We start from the raw sequence: 12781 nt of genomic DNA, 5'->3' as shown, positions 1-12781 counted from the left end.
ATTGAGAGATTATTCCCTGCTTATTTTCAGACCACAATGCTGTGAAACTGGAACTCAATCACAAGAAAAAGTTTGCAAGAAATTCAAACACTTGGAAGCTAAAGACCATCCTGCTCAAGAATGTTTGGGTCAACCAGGAAATCAAAGAAGAACTTAATCAATTCATGGAAACCAATGAGAATGAAGACACATTGGTCCAAAACCTATGGGATATGGCCAAGGTGGTCCTTAAGGGGAAATACATAGCCATCAAAGCCTCACTCAAAAAATTAGAAAAATCCCAAATACACAAACTATCTTTACACCTTAAAGATCTGGAGAATCAACAACAAATTAAACCTAACCCACACATGAGAAGGGAAATAATTAATATTGGAGAAGAGATCAATAAATTAGAAGCCAGAAATACAGTAGAACACATTAAAGAAACTAAAAAGTGGTTCTTTGAAAGAATTAATAAGATCGATAAAGCACTGGCCAGACTTATCCAAAAGAAAAGAGAAAGGACACAAATTAATAAAATTATGAATGAAAGTGAGAAGATCACAACTAACCCCAAGGAAATAGAAACAACCATCAGAAATTATTATCACAGCTTTATGCCAATAAATTAAGCAACCTAGAAGAAATGGATGCATTCCTATAAGCTTCCAAGAATGAAGCAGGAAGAAATTGACAACCTGAATAGACCAATAACTAGTAACAAGATTGAAGCAGTGATCAAAACCTCCCAAAAAACAAGAGTCTAGGGCCTGATGGATTCCCTGGGGAATTCAAAGGAGAACTAATACCTATTCTCCTGAAGCTGTTTCAAAAAATAGAAACAGAAGGAAAACTTCCAGACTCTTTCTATGAGGCCAGCATTACCTTGATCCCAAAACTAGGCAAAGACCCCATCAAAAAGGAAAATTTCAGACCAATATCCTTGATGAATACAGATGCCAAAATTCTCAACAAGATCCTAGTGAATAGGATCCAACAGTACATTAAAAGGATTATCTATCACAACCAAGTGGGATTTATCCCTGGATACAAGGGTGGTTCAACATTGGCAAATCAATCAATGTGATAGAACACATAAATAAGAGAAAAGAGAAGAACAACATGGTCCTCTCAATTGATGCAGAAAAGCATTGGATGAAATATAGCATCCTTTCCTGATCAAAACTCTTCAGAGTACAGGGATAGAAAGAACATTCCTGAACTTCATAAAATCCATCTATGAAAAACCTACAGTGAATATCATTCTCAATGAGGAAAAGCTGAGAGCCTTCCCACTGAGTTCAGGAACATGACAAGGATGCCCACTCTTGCATCTACTGTTCAACATAGTACTAGAAGTCCTAGCAACAGCAATCATACAACAAAAAGAAATAAAAGGTATTCAAATGTCAAAGAAGAAGTCAAACACTCTCTCTTCACAGATGACATGATACTCTATGTAGAAAATCCAAAAGCCTCCACCCCCAAATTATTATAACTCATACAGAAATTCAGTAATGTGGCAGGATAGAAAATCAGTGCACAGAAATCAGTTGCTTTCTTATACATTAACAATGAAACTGCATAAAGAGAAATTAAAGAATTGATTATATTACAATAGCACCAAAAACCATAAGATACCTAAGAATATGCCTAACCAATGAGGTAAAGGATCTATACTCTAGGAACTACAAAACACTCATGAAAGAAATTGAAGAAGAAAAGATGGGAAAACATTCCATCCTCATGGATCAGAAGAGGAAACATCGTTAAAATGACTATGCAGCCCAGAGCAATCTATACTTTCAACACCATCCCGATCAAAATACCAATGGCATTTTTCAAAATGCTGGAACAAACAAACCTAAACTTTGTATGGAACCAGAAAAGACCCCGAATCACCAAGGAAATATTGAAAAAGAAAAACAAAGCTGGGGACATCATGCTGCCTAATTTCAAGCTATATTACAAAGCTGTGATCACCAAGATAGCATGATACTGGCACAAAAACAGACACATAGACCAGTGGAACAGAATAAAGAACCCAGATATGAACTCTCAACTCTAAGCTCAAGTAATCTTTGACAAAGCAGGAAAAAATATCCAATGGAAGAAAGACAGTCTCTTCCGTAAATGGTGTTGGGAAAATTGAACAGCCATATACAAAAGAATAAAACTGGGCCATTCTCTTACACCATACACAAATATAAACTGTAAATGGATGAGGGACCTCAATCTGAAATGGAATCCATCAAAATCCTAGAGGAGAACACAGGCAGTAAATTCATCAGTATCGGCCACAGCAACTTCTTTCAAGACTCGTCTCCAAAGGCATTTCACAAAAGTGAAAATGAACTTTTGGAACTTCATCAAGATAAAAAGCTTCTATACAGCAAAGAAAACAATCAACAGAACAAAGAGGCAGCCATACAATGGGAGAAGATATTTGCAAACGACACTACAGACAAAGGGCTGATATCCAAGATCTATAAAGAACTTCTTAACCTCACCACCCAAAAAACAGATAATCAAGTCAAAAAATGGGCAGAAGACATGAGCAGACACTTCTCCAAAGAAGAGATACAAATGGCTAAGACACATGAAAAAGTGTTCATCATCATTAGCCATCAGGGGAAATTCAAATCAAAATCACATTAAGATACCACCTTACACTAGTTAGAATAGCAAAAATCAATAAGGCAAGAAAAACAAATGCTGGAGAAGTTGTGGGGAAAGGGAAACCCTCTTACTGTTGGTGGGAATGCAAACTGGTGCAACCACTTTGGAAAACAATGTGGAGGTTCTTCAAAAAAATTAAAAATAGAACTACCTTATGACCCAGCAATTGCACTACTGGGTATCTACCCCAAAGATACAGATGTAGTGAAAAGAAGGGCCATATGCACCCCAGTATTTCAATAGCCAAAATGTGGAAAGAGCCAAGATGCCCTTCAACAGATGAATGAATCAAGATGTCCATATACACAATGGAATATTACTTAGCCATCAGAAAGGTTGAATACCCAACTTTTCCATCAACATGGATGAGACTGGAGGAGATTATGCTAAGTGAAATAAGTCAAACAGAGAAAGTCAATTATCATATGGTTTCACTTATTTGTCAAACATAAAGAATAAGATGGAGGACATTAAGAGAAGGGAAAATGAAGGGGGAGAAATTGGAGTGGGAGACAAACCATGAGAGACTACAGACTCTGAAAAACAAACTGAGGGTTTTAGAAGGGATGGGGGTAGGGGGATGGGTGAGCCTGGTGATGGGTATTAAGGAGGGCATGGATTGCATGAAGCACTGGGTTTTATACGTAAACAATGAATCATGTAACACTACATCAGAACTACAAAAAAACTAATGACATATTGTATGGTGACTAACATAACATGATAAAAAATAGCAAAAAAATAAATCAGTAAAAAAAAAGAAAATTTCACTGTTATATGAAATAAATATTCAGAACAATACCAAAAAAAATCACTATTAATTCCACTCTGCAGAGATAAATATTGTTAACAATTTGGCACATAGGTTTCTTGCCTGGTTTTAAATTGTGTGTGTGTGTGTGTGTGTGTAAAGTATATCCACTTTTTACATAAGTAAGATCATGATACACATGCCCATTTATAATTAAATTTTTCTCAGTTAATAATATATTATGAATATTTTCCCACGTGATTAAATTTGAGATTTTGGCATTATGAAGTCAAACATATTTGACCACATGATTTTTCTTATTAATTCCCCTTCAACTTGTCAAAGGACATTAAACTATGAGTCAAATTCCCATGAAGAAATTTAAAAAAATACAAGTTAACTACAGAGATAAATATAAGAGATAGTATAAATGTATTTTTTGTTTATAACTCCTTTTTTTCCCTATGGCTTAAAAAGCAACTGAAAAATGGAATAATTATAAATCAAGTTGATAAACATAAAATGTATAGACACATGACTATATAGCATTAAAAAGTGGAGAAACAGAGCCATAAAGGAGCAAAGTTTTTGAAATACTATCAAAATTAAATTGGTATTAATCTGAACTAGATTATAATAAATTAAAATTTATGGTAACATCTAAGGCAGCCACTAAGAAAATATCTCAAAATTATATTGTAAAAGAAGCAACAAAGTAATTAAAATCTCATACTAGAAAAGAGTTATATACTTGACACAAAGAAGAGTTGTGGAAGAAATGAGGAGGAAGACAACATAGAAAATAAATAGCAAAATGGCAGATGTAAATTTTACCTTATCAAGAATTAGATTAAATGTAAGTGGATTGAACTCTTTAATCGAAAGATAGAGACTGGCAAAATGGGGGGAAAATGATCTAATTCTGCCAACAAGAGAGTCACTCTAGGTTCAAAAACACATAAAGACATGAAGAAAGTAAAAGGATGCAAAAAAGACATGTAGTAGACCCCCTTATTTGCAGTGTCACTTTCGGCAGTTTCAGTTACCTACAATCAACTGTGGTCCAGGAGTAGATGATCTTCCTTCTAACATATCATCAGAAGGTCAACAGTAGCCTAACACTGTGTCACAATGCCTACATCATTCACCTTACTTCATCTCATCACATAAACATTTTATTATCTCATTACAGGAAAAAGAAGGGTGAACATAGTGTGTAATGAGATATTTTGAGAGAAAGCTCACATTCACATAACTTTCATTACAGTATACTGTCATAATTACTCATTTTATTATTTGTTACTATTGTTAGTCTCTTACTGTGCCTAACTTCTAAGTTAAATTTTATCATAGGTATGTTTGTGTAGGGAAAAAACATAGTATATATAGGGCTTGGTACTACTATCCATGGTTTCAGGCATTCAGTGGGGGTCTTAGAACATATTCCCCATGGATAAGGGGGGGACTACTGTACCAAGCAAACAACAAACAAAAGAATACCAGAGTGACTAACTATACTAACATCAGATAAAATCTACTTTAACCAAGAATTACTAGGGACAAAGAAGGGCATTTTATAATGATAAAAGGGTCAATCAAGAAGATATATATATATATATATATATAGAGAGAGAGAGAGAGAGAGCAAGCATACACGTACCTAACTGCAGATACCCAACATACATGAAGGGAAAAGTGACCAAACTGAGAGGAGAAATGGAAAATTCAACAATAATATTTGGAGACTTAAATATGCTACTTTCACTAATGAACAGAATGACTAGGTAAAAGATTACAAAGAAATACAAAACTTGAACAACACTAGAAATAAACTAGACTTATCAGGCATCTATAGAATACATCACCCCTAACAGCAGAATACTCATTATTTTAAAGCACATGGGATATTCTTGAGAATAGACAATATGCTAGTTCACAAACCAAGTCTCAATAAATATGAAAAGATTGAAATCACACAAAATGTGTTCTCTGACCATTATGGAATGAAATTAGAAATCAATAACAGACAGAAACTTGGGAAATTCATGAGGATGATTCTCTGATGAGATCAACAAAATTGACAAACTGTTCAATAAATTAACCAAGAAAAACAAAAAGATTCAAATGACTAAACTTAGATATTAAAGAGGGCATATTTCCATTAACCCTATAGAAATAAAAGGGATTATGACTGAATATTGGGAAAAATTGTATGCCCGCAAGTTAGGTTACTTAAATGAAATGGGTAAATACCTAGACAGACATAAACTATCAAAACTTACTGAGTAAGAAAAAGAAAAATGGACCTATAACAAGTAAGGAGAGTGAATCAGTAACCAAAAAAAGCCCTCCCCCACCCCGCCAACACACTCACACAAAAATCCCAGAACAAGATGGCTTCATTGGTGAATTCTGCCAAATATTTAGAAAGTCAACACCAATCCTGCACAAAATCCTCCAAAAATAGAAGGTAGAAATACTGGCTAACTCATTCTACAAAGCCACAAAAATCAAAGATATCACAAGTACAGTTAATAAAATTAAAGACTAATATTCCTTATGACTGCAGGTACAACAAAAGCACTAACAAACTAATCCAGCAACATCTAAAAAGGATTATGTAATATAAACAGGTTGGATTTATCCTAGGAATGCAAGGTTGGTTCATATATTAAAAATTAATGTGATATTCCATATGAATAGAACAAAGTAGAAAATGCATATTTCAATAGATGCATAAAAAGCATTTGACAAACCCTAACATTGTTTCATAATAAAAACACTCAATAAGCTACAAATAGAAGGAACTTCTTCACCTTGATAAAAGGCATCTATCAAAAAACTACAACAAAACTCATACTTACTGGTAAAAGACTGAAATCTTTCCCCTTAATATCAAGAACAAGAGAAGGATGCCCACTCTCCCCACTTTCATTTAACATTGTATAGGATGTTCTAACCAGGACAATTAGGAAGAAAAACAAATAAGCGCATCCAGATTGGAAACAAAGAAGTAAAACTATCTCTATTTGTTAATGACATAATCTTATATATTGAAAACTCTAATCAATAAATTACTGATTTCTTAGGTTAAAATCTCTTCAGTTTAAGCTAAAAGGACTTAAATGTAGATTTTTAAAATTAATAATGTGCTGTTTTTAAAGAAGAGTAGCTAAAGAATGATAGTTGGTTACCGATACTGACTTAATTATGTTTTATTGTAATCAGTTCTGACACTACCAGTTTATAAATCCTTCTATTGACAACTTTTAAGAACAATGGAACTCCCACAGGGCTGCATTTCTCCTTGAATCAAATCATCAAAAAAATGGGCCAATGTAAAATTTGCTTAAATTATTAATGCTTTATTTCTTCCCACAACTATTGCCCTTGTTTTAAAAAATGTTTGAGGGACACTGGGTGGTTCAGTCAGTTAAGTGTCTGCCTTCAGCTCAGGTCATGATCCAGGGTCCTGGGATGGAGTCCCACAGTGGGCTCCCTGCTCAGCAGGGAGCCTGCTTTCTTCTCCCTCTGCCTACTTCTCTCTGTGCTTGTGCTCTCTCTCTCTCTCTCTCTGACAAATAAATAAATAAATAAATAAATAAATAAATAAAGTCTTTTAAAAATTATTTGAAAGGGAAATAAAATCTTTAGCCTACATTATGATTTCCCAGTGTACTTTGAAATCTTGAAGAGACAATGTTGGCTTGGAGGAAACTGAAGCCCACAATAATGCAAATTTACTATATTTTAATTTTAGGAAAAAAGTTTCTTTTGTTGTTTGGAAAAGACAATAATATTAGTTCTGTTCTTAATATTGATAATGAGGTCTCAATTCTTTTTGCATCAGCATCTTAACAGAAAAATCTGTCAAAAATATATGAGTGTAATAACATTGTTTTCTAGCAAGATCTGCCATTTAAATCAACAATACTAAGAAACAGTAGAAGGGTTAATCTCTAACTGATTTACACTCAAACTGTGACAAAATAAGAGGAGCAAGATTGTGAAGGAAATTTGAATATCAGGAAAAAATATAATTTAGTGTAGAGACTAATCCTAGGTCAAATGGCTTCAAAACTTTTTGAAGTAATGGAAATGCTCTAAATCTTTATTGTAGTGATGCTTGTGTGACTATATACATTCGGGAAAAAGACACAGAACTGTACATCTAAAAAGGATGAGTTTTATTGTGTATAATTGAAACTTTTAAAAAATGATTTGGGGCAGAGATGTGGTTGCTAGTGTTTGCTCAATGACTCAATGCTATGAGGGTCAGTATTATGGCTTATTTTTGACATTCAATAAAAGTCTCATACAACTTTTGAAATGCAGCTAAAGCACTGCTTCTGGAGAAATATATAGCTCCTAGTGTGTCCCTCACAGAATAATACTGAAAATTAATAAGCCAATAATTTCTCTCAAGAGATTAGAAAAATAGCAGCAAAACAAATGCAAAAAATAATGGAAGGAAATAATAAAGGAGAAATCAATTAAAAAATCAGAAAAGTCAGAAGCTGGTTATTTGAAAGCAATAAAATTGATAAACTTCTACTGAGATTAATTTTTAAAAAAGAGAAAGAAGAAAGAAATAACTAATATCAGATTCTTCAGATATTATGAACAATTTAGGCCAACCATTTTGAAAATTTAGATGAAATGGACAAATTCTTAGGTAATACAACCTATAAAACTGCCAGAGGAAGAAATAGAAAAACTGAAAAGGCCTAAAGCAATGTTTAGTAATTGTTAGCACATCTTCAGTGAAGTAATTAAATATTTAAATTAAAACCTTCCCAAAAAGAGAACTCTTGGCTCATACATGAAAAATTACATCCAAAAAAATTAATTCTTGTAGAGATTAACAAAAGTTGGAATACCAGCTCTATCAATCAGGAGAGGCCAGTTCATGACTAGGTTATTAACAACAAATAACCTCAGAAATCTCAATAGAATATCATTTTATATATAACACATATGTATATACATAAAATATTTATTTATACATATACATGCTATCTACATACTATATACAGATAATATAACATATAGTATAATAAAATGTAAACCACAGGAATCTTAATATGATATATAGAATTCTCAATATTAATATATTATATATGCTACATAAATACTATACAAATAGTACTATATTGTAGTATAAAAATATATATTAAGCATTCTTCTTGGTCTTAATAGTCTTACATTACAGAAATACAGGTGAGCTGAAAACTATAAGATAATTGAGATATACAAGGACATTCAGCAAAAATTGCTTATATGAAATAAGAAAATAACCTAGAACTATAATAATTAGGGCAAATATCTTATAGTATTCACATGCAGTGAGTTAAAGAACATAGTCTAAATTATTTCAGTCTTTTGAACTTGGCAGGATTTTGTTTAAAGCCTAAAACATATCATATTTACAAACGCTTCATTCACATTTATCAGATTTAGAAGAATGGCCGCACTGAAGGGCATGAAATTGAGAGTCCCAACATTATCCCAAAACGGCCAGTGACACAGTTTGCAAATGTAAGGCAGTCAATTTCCACTGGGGCAAACTTCAACTATTAAGAGACGGGAGATAGAAGATAGAGATAGATGGGATAGAAGAAGAGCTAAAAGCCATCTCACTCTTTCTTCTGTTAGAAGACATGAATCTCTATAAGGATTTTCTGGAGATGACTCACTTACCAAGCAACCAGGTACCTTTTTATATTCACAAAGCAGGAGGCAATTCAATAACCTAGTGCCTTAGACCCATTTTCCTTCCTTTCTTATCTCAGGTCCATATTCCCTCATTTTGTTGATCTGGAATTTTACCTCCCACTAAAATATTAGTTCTTTAGTCTCAGCTTTTATACTAGGGAATCCCAACACAGACAGTAGGACTAAATGAAACTGAGTTTGGAAAAATAAGGTAGCATATCTAGTTGATAAGATCTGTGGAATACTTCTAATGGGAACAGAAACAATTGAACCTAGAAGGGAATGGATGTAATTTCTGTTGGTTGAAAATGGAAAGTGGGTACCAAGGAAATAGAAATGAATTTTAGGTAGAAGAAAGAGCATTAACAGAACAGTAAGAGGCAGGATACATGTATTTTTTTGTTAAAGGGGATGGTTTCAGATATTACTGAGACAAAGTATAGAACTCATGTTGAAGGGGGGTGCTACCAGATATTAAATATTGGGTCATTCAAATCTATATTTTGTAGACAAAAAGACTTCTGATTGGAGAAAAAAAAGCCAGCATGGAATAAAAGAGTTTTCTGATGGTTAAGCTTGGGGCAATATACCTTTCCTAAATCAAATACTTGTTTTCCTATTTGTCCTCCTCAGTGCTCAGTGGTTTGAGTAGTCTGCCTGTCTTTCCAATCTGCTGTATCAGACAAGCTAAGTAATGCGGTAAAGCAATCACAATTTCAGTAAGTTAAAACACCACAGGTTTATTTCTTGTTCTTGTTATATATGCATTCTAGCTTCCATTGTCATTGTTCTCACTCTAGAACCCAGGCTGGAAAAGTAACTCCTATATAGCATTTTTTCATTACTGTGGGAGAGGGGAAAGAGAAAATACAGTATAGCAGAACAGCCTCAGAAAGCTGTAGCCCATAAGTTACAGAGAGCATCATAACTCATTATTTATTAGCCAACACAAATCACGTGGTAAAGACTAAATTCAGTTATGTAGGGAATTATAACCTTTCACCAATGAGGAAAAACATATTGAGGAATAGTAAGACAGTTTAACAGTAGGCACTCACCAAAATTTCCCTTTTCTCCTTGACTTCAATATCCACATACAACCTGCCTTGTTTTATTTCACAACTTTTCACTATCTAAAGGGAACCAAAAAAGGAAATAAAATGCGCCACAAGAGTCAGAATGTTAAAAGAAATCTTTAAAAATATTCCTATACTTGTCTTTGATGAAACTTTATCTTCACTCTTAAGCCATTTATTTCAGTTCTAATAACAAGCATATTAGCTATTTTGTGGCAAAGATTGTCTCCCAGCATTCTTTCTGTCCATCAGTTTTTTTTTTTTAACTCTTAGAATGTTTATTAACTCGAAGATTTACAAGAAGGATGAATGAATAAAAGTGAAAAATTTCAATCAGGAAACATCAGGAAGTTTCAATGTGTAAGTATTTATATTCAATTTCTTCAATGTGTAAGTGTTTATATTCAATTTCTTCTTTTTAAAGTCTTCCCCTTTAAGATTATATCATAACGTGTGAAGCACTGGTGAGATCTATGTCACCAGAAATTCCCAGTTTGCTGATTTCCTGGAGATTTTTCATCCGATGATTGTACTGCAACAAGTGAGCATCATTGACTGCAACCTTGAAGTGGTCAGATTCAACCAGCACTTGTATTTTGAATGGTTTACCACTTTCGAATGGGAAAGTCGCCTGTCTTTCTTCCTTTCCCCAGATGTCATCCAGCTTTGTATTGCAAACAATGACTCTCTTGTTGTCCTCATTGAAACGTGGGTTAAAGTGGAAAGCAACGTCATTCCCTCTCTTGAAATCTAAAGCAAATCTGTTTGCATTGGGCTTCGTTGTGCCTCTGGGCAAGGGCAGGTCATAAGGTACAGTCAGTGGTCCAGCAGGGATGCCAAAGGCGCCAGCAGCGGGCTGGGCTCCAGGAGCACTTGGCTGTCCAGGAGGCGGGTAGGCCCCGGGCCCACTCTGTTGCCCAGGATGGGCTCCTGATGCGGGTGGTCCAGGATAAGCAGGAGCTGTTGGGCCAGGGTACGCTCCTGGAGGTGCCTGTCCAGGATAGCTGCCAGGAGGGGCCTGTCCAGGATAACTGCCAGGAGGAGCTTGTCCAGGGTAGGCACCAGGATAGGAGGCCTCTGGATAGCCCCCTGCTCCAGCAGGCTGGTTTCCCCATTGACCAGGCCATCCTTGAGGGTGTGGGTTTCCAGACCCAGATAAAGCATCATTAAGTGAAAAACTGTCTGCCATTTTCCCGACACCTCGGCTCTCGCTCACTTGCTGCGGTGGCAGTTTCTGGTGAGGTGCTGCGATCCCACTGTCCATCAGTTTTATAATAGAATTATTGTCACATGAGCTGGGAACATTTATGCCCTGCTGTACTCTTAATTTCTAATCTCCTTTGCAACTAGATGTGTCCCTAAAGCTGATTACGTGCCAGTAGATTGTAACTGGAAATAACATGTGCAGTTTTTTTTAGTAATTTTCTTAAAGATAAAATCACTTTTCATAGGTAGGGCAATTTGAAGAACTGCCAGGGGCACTTGTTGGAAGTCATGTGCATACAAGTCAAAATAGGCAGATCTCACCCTCTAGTTCAATCACCCATCTACACTCAATCTTCAAATGTAAAAATAGGCTACTTCTTTTGACCAATGTTGTTGGTATGTCTTTGTTACATTAGTTTGACTTATGCCCTAATTAATGCTCAGCTGTTAAATTTTGTTCTACCCTGAGTCAAAGCCACACATCTTTACTTACTATTCTAAAATTTTGTCTGAACCAGGCTCACAGCAGGGTCTGTGGGATAGCTTCAGATGTGACCATCATAATTTAAGACCCTTCCAGTTCCTTCCAAACACCCAACAAAACTTTTTCCTCTTGGACTTCCCATTAACTGCCTACTTCCAGTGTGAGAATACCCTCTAGTTTTAAATTCATTTGCAGACCAGATTAAAAGTCCAATCTCAATTAAGTTCAAATTTGTCTCTACTCATATTACTAGATCTTACCATTTTGCTGAGTCTATTCTTTCTTTTCATTTAAATGCAATAATGGTTAATCCTCATCACAGGAAGTCTAGGAAGTGATCTGCCAGAATTTTATTGTCATAGCTGTATCTTATCAAAATACCTTAAAAAGATAATTAAAAAGTTAGTAAGACAAAACAAAACTGTTAAGTCAGTATATAGGACCCTTAAATAATGTAGGGATTAGGAGTGCCAAACCCTACATAGTCAAAAATAGGTGTATAACTTTTGACTCTCCCAAAACTTAACTACTAATAGCCTACTGTTGACTGGAAGCTTTACTGATAACACAGAAGTCGATTAATACATATATATTATGTACTGTATTCTTTTAATAAAGAAAACTAAAAAAAGAAAGTATTATTAAGAAAATCATAAAGAAGGGGCGTCTGGGTGGCTCAGTGGGTTAAGCCTCTGCCTTCAGCCTAGGTCATTGGATCTAGCCCTATATCAGGCTCTGTGCTCAGCAGGGAGCCTTCTTCCCCCCTCTCTCTGCCTGCCCTCTGCCTACTTGTGATTTCACACTCTCTCTGTCAAATAACTAAATAAATAAAATCTTTGAAAAAAAAAAAAAATCATAAAGAAGAGAAAATACGTTAATAATACCATG

General features: G+C 34.8%; 1 protein-coding gene across 1 annotated transcript; it reads right to left on the bottom strand.

Moving 5' to 3' along the window:
- Window positions 1–10605: 10605 nt before the first annotated feature.
- On the bottom strand, window positions 10606–11392 carry LOC123942538 (galectin-3-like). Its single transcript, XM_046006520.1, has one exon. It carries the CDS (start codon window positions 11390–11392, stop codon window positions 10643–10645), a length of 750 nt encoding a protein of 249 aa, XP_045862476.1. The 3' UTR covers window positions 10606–10642.
- Window positions 11393–12781: the final 1389 nt, after the last annotated feature.

This window comes from Meles meles, chromosome 5 (assembly GCF_922984935.1).
Source record: "Meles meles chromosome 5, mMelMel3.1 paternal haplotype, whole genome shotgun sequence".
NCBI lineage: Eukaryota > Metazoa > Chordata > Mammalia > Carnivora > Mustelidae > Meles > Meles meles.
The sequence above is the reverse complement of the archived record's forward strand: the minus strand, read 5'-3'. Positions and strand labels throughout refer to the sequence as shown.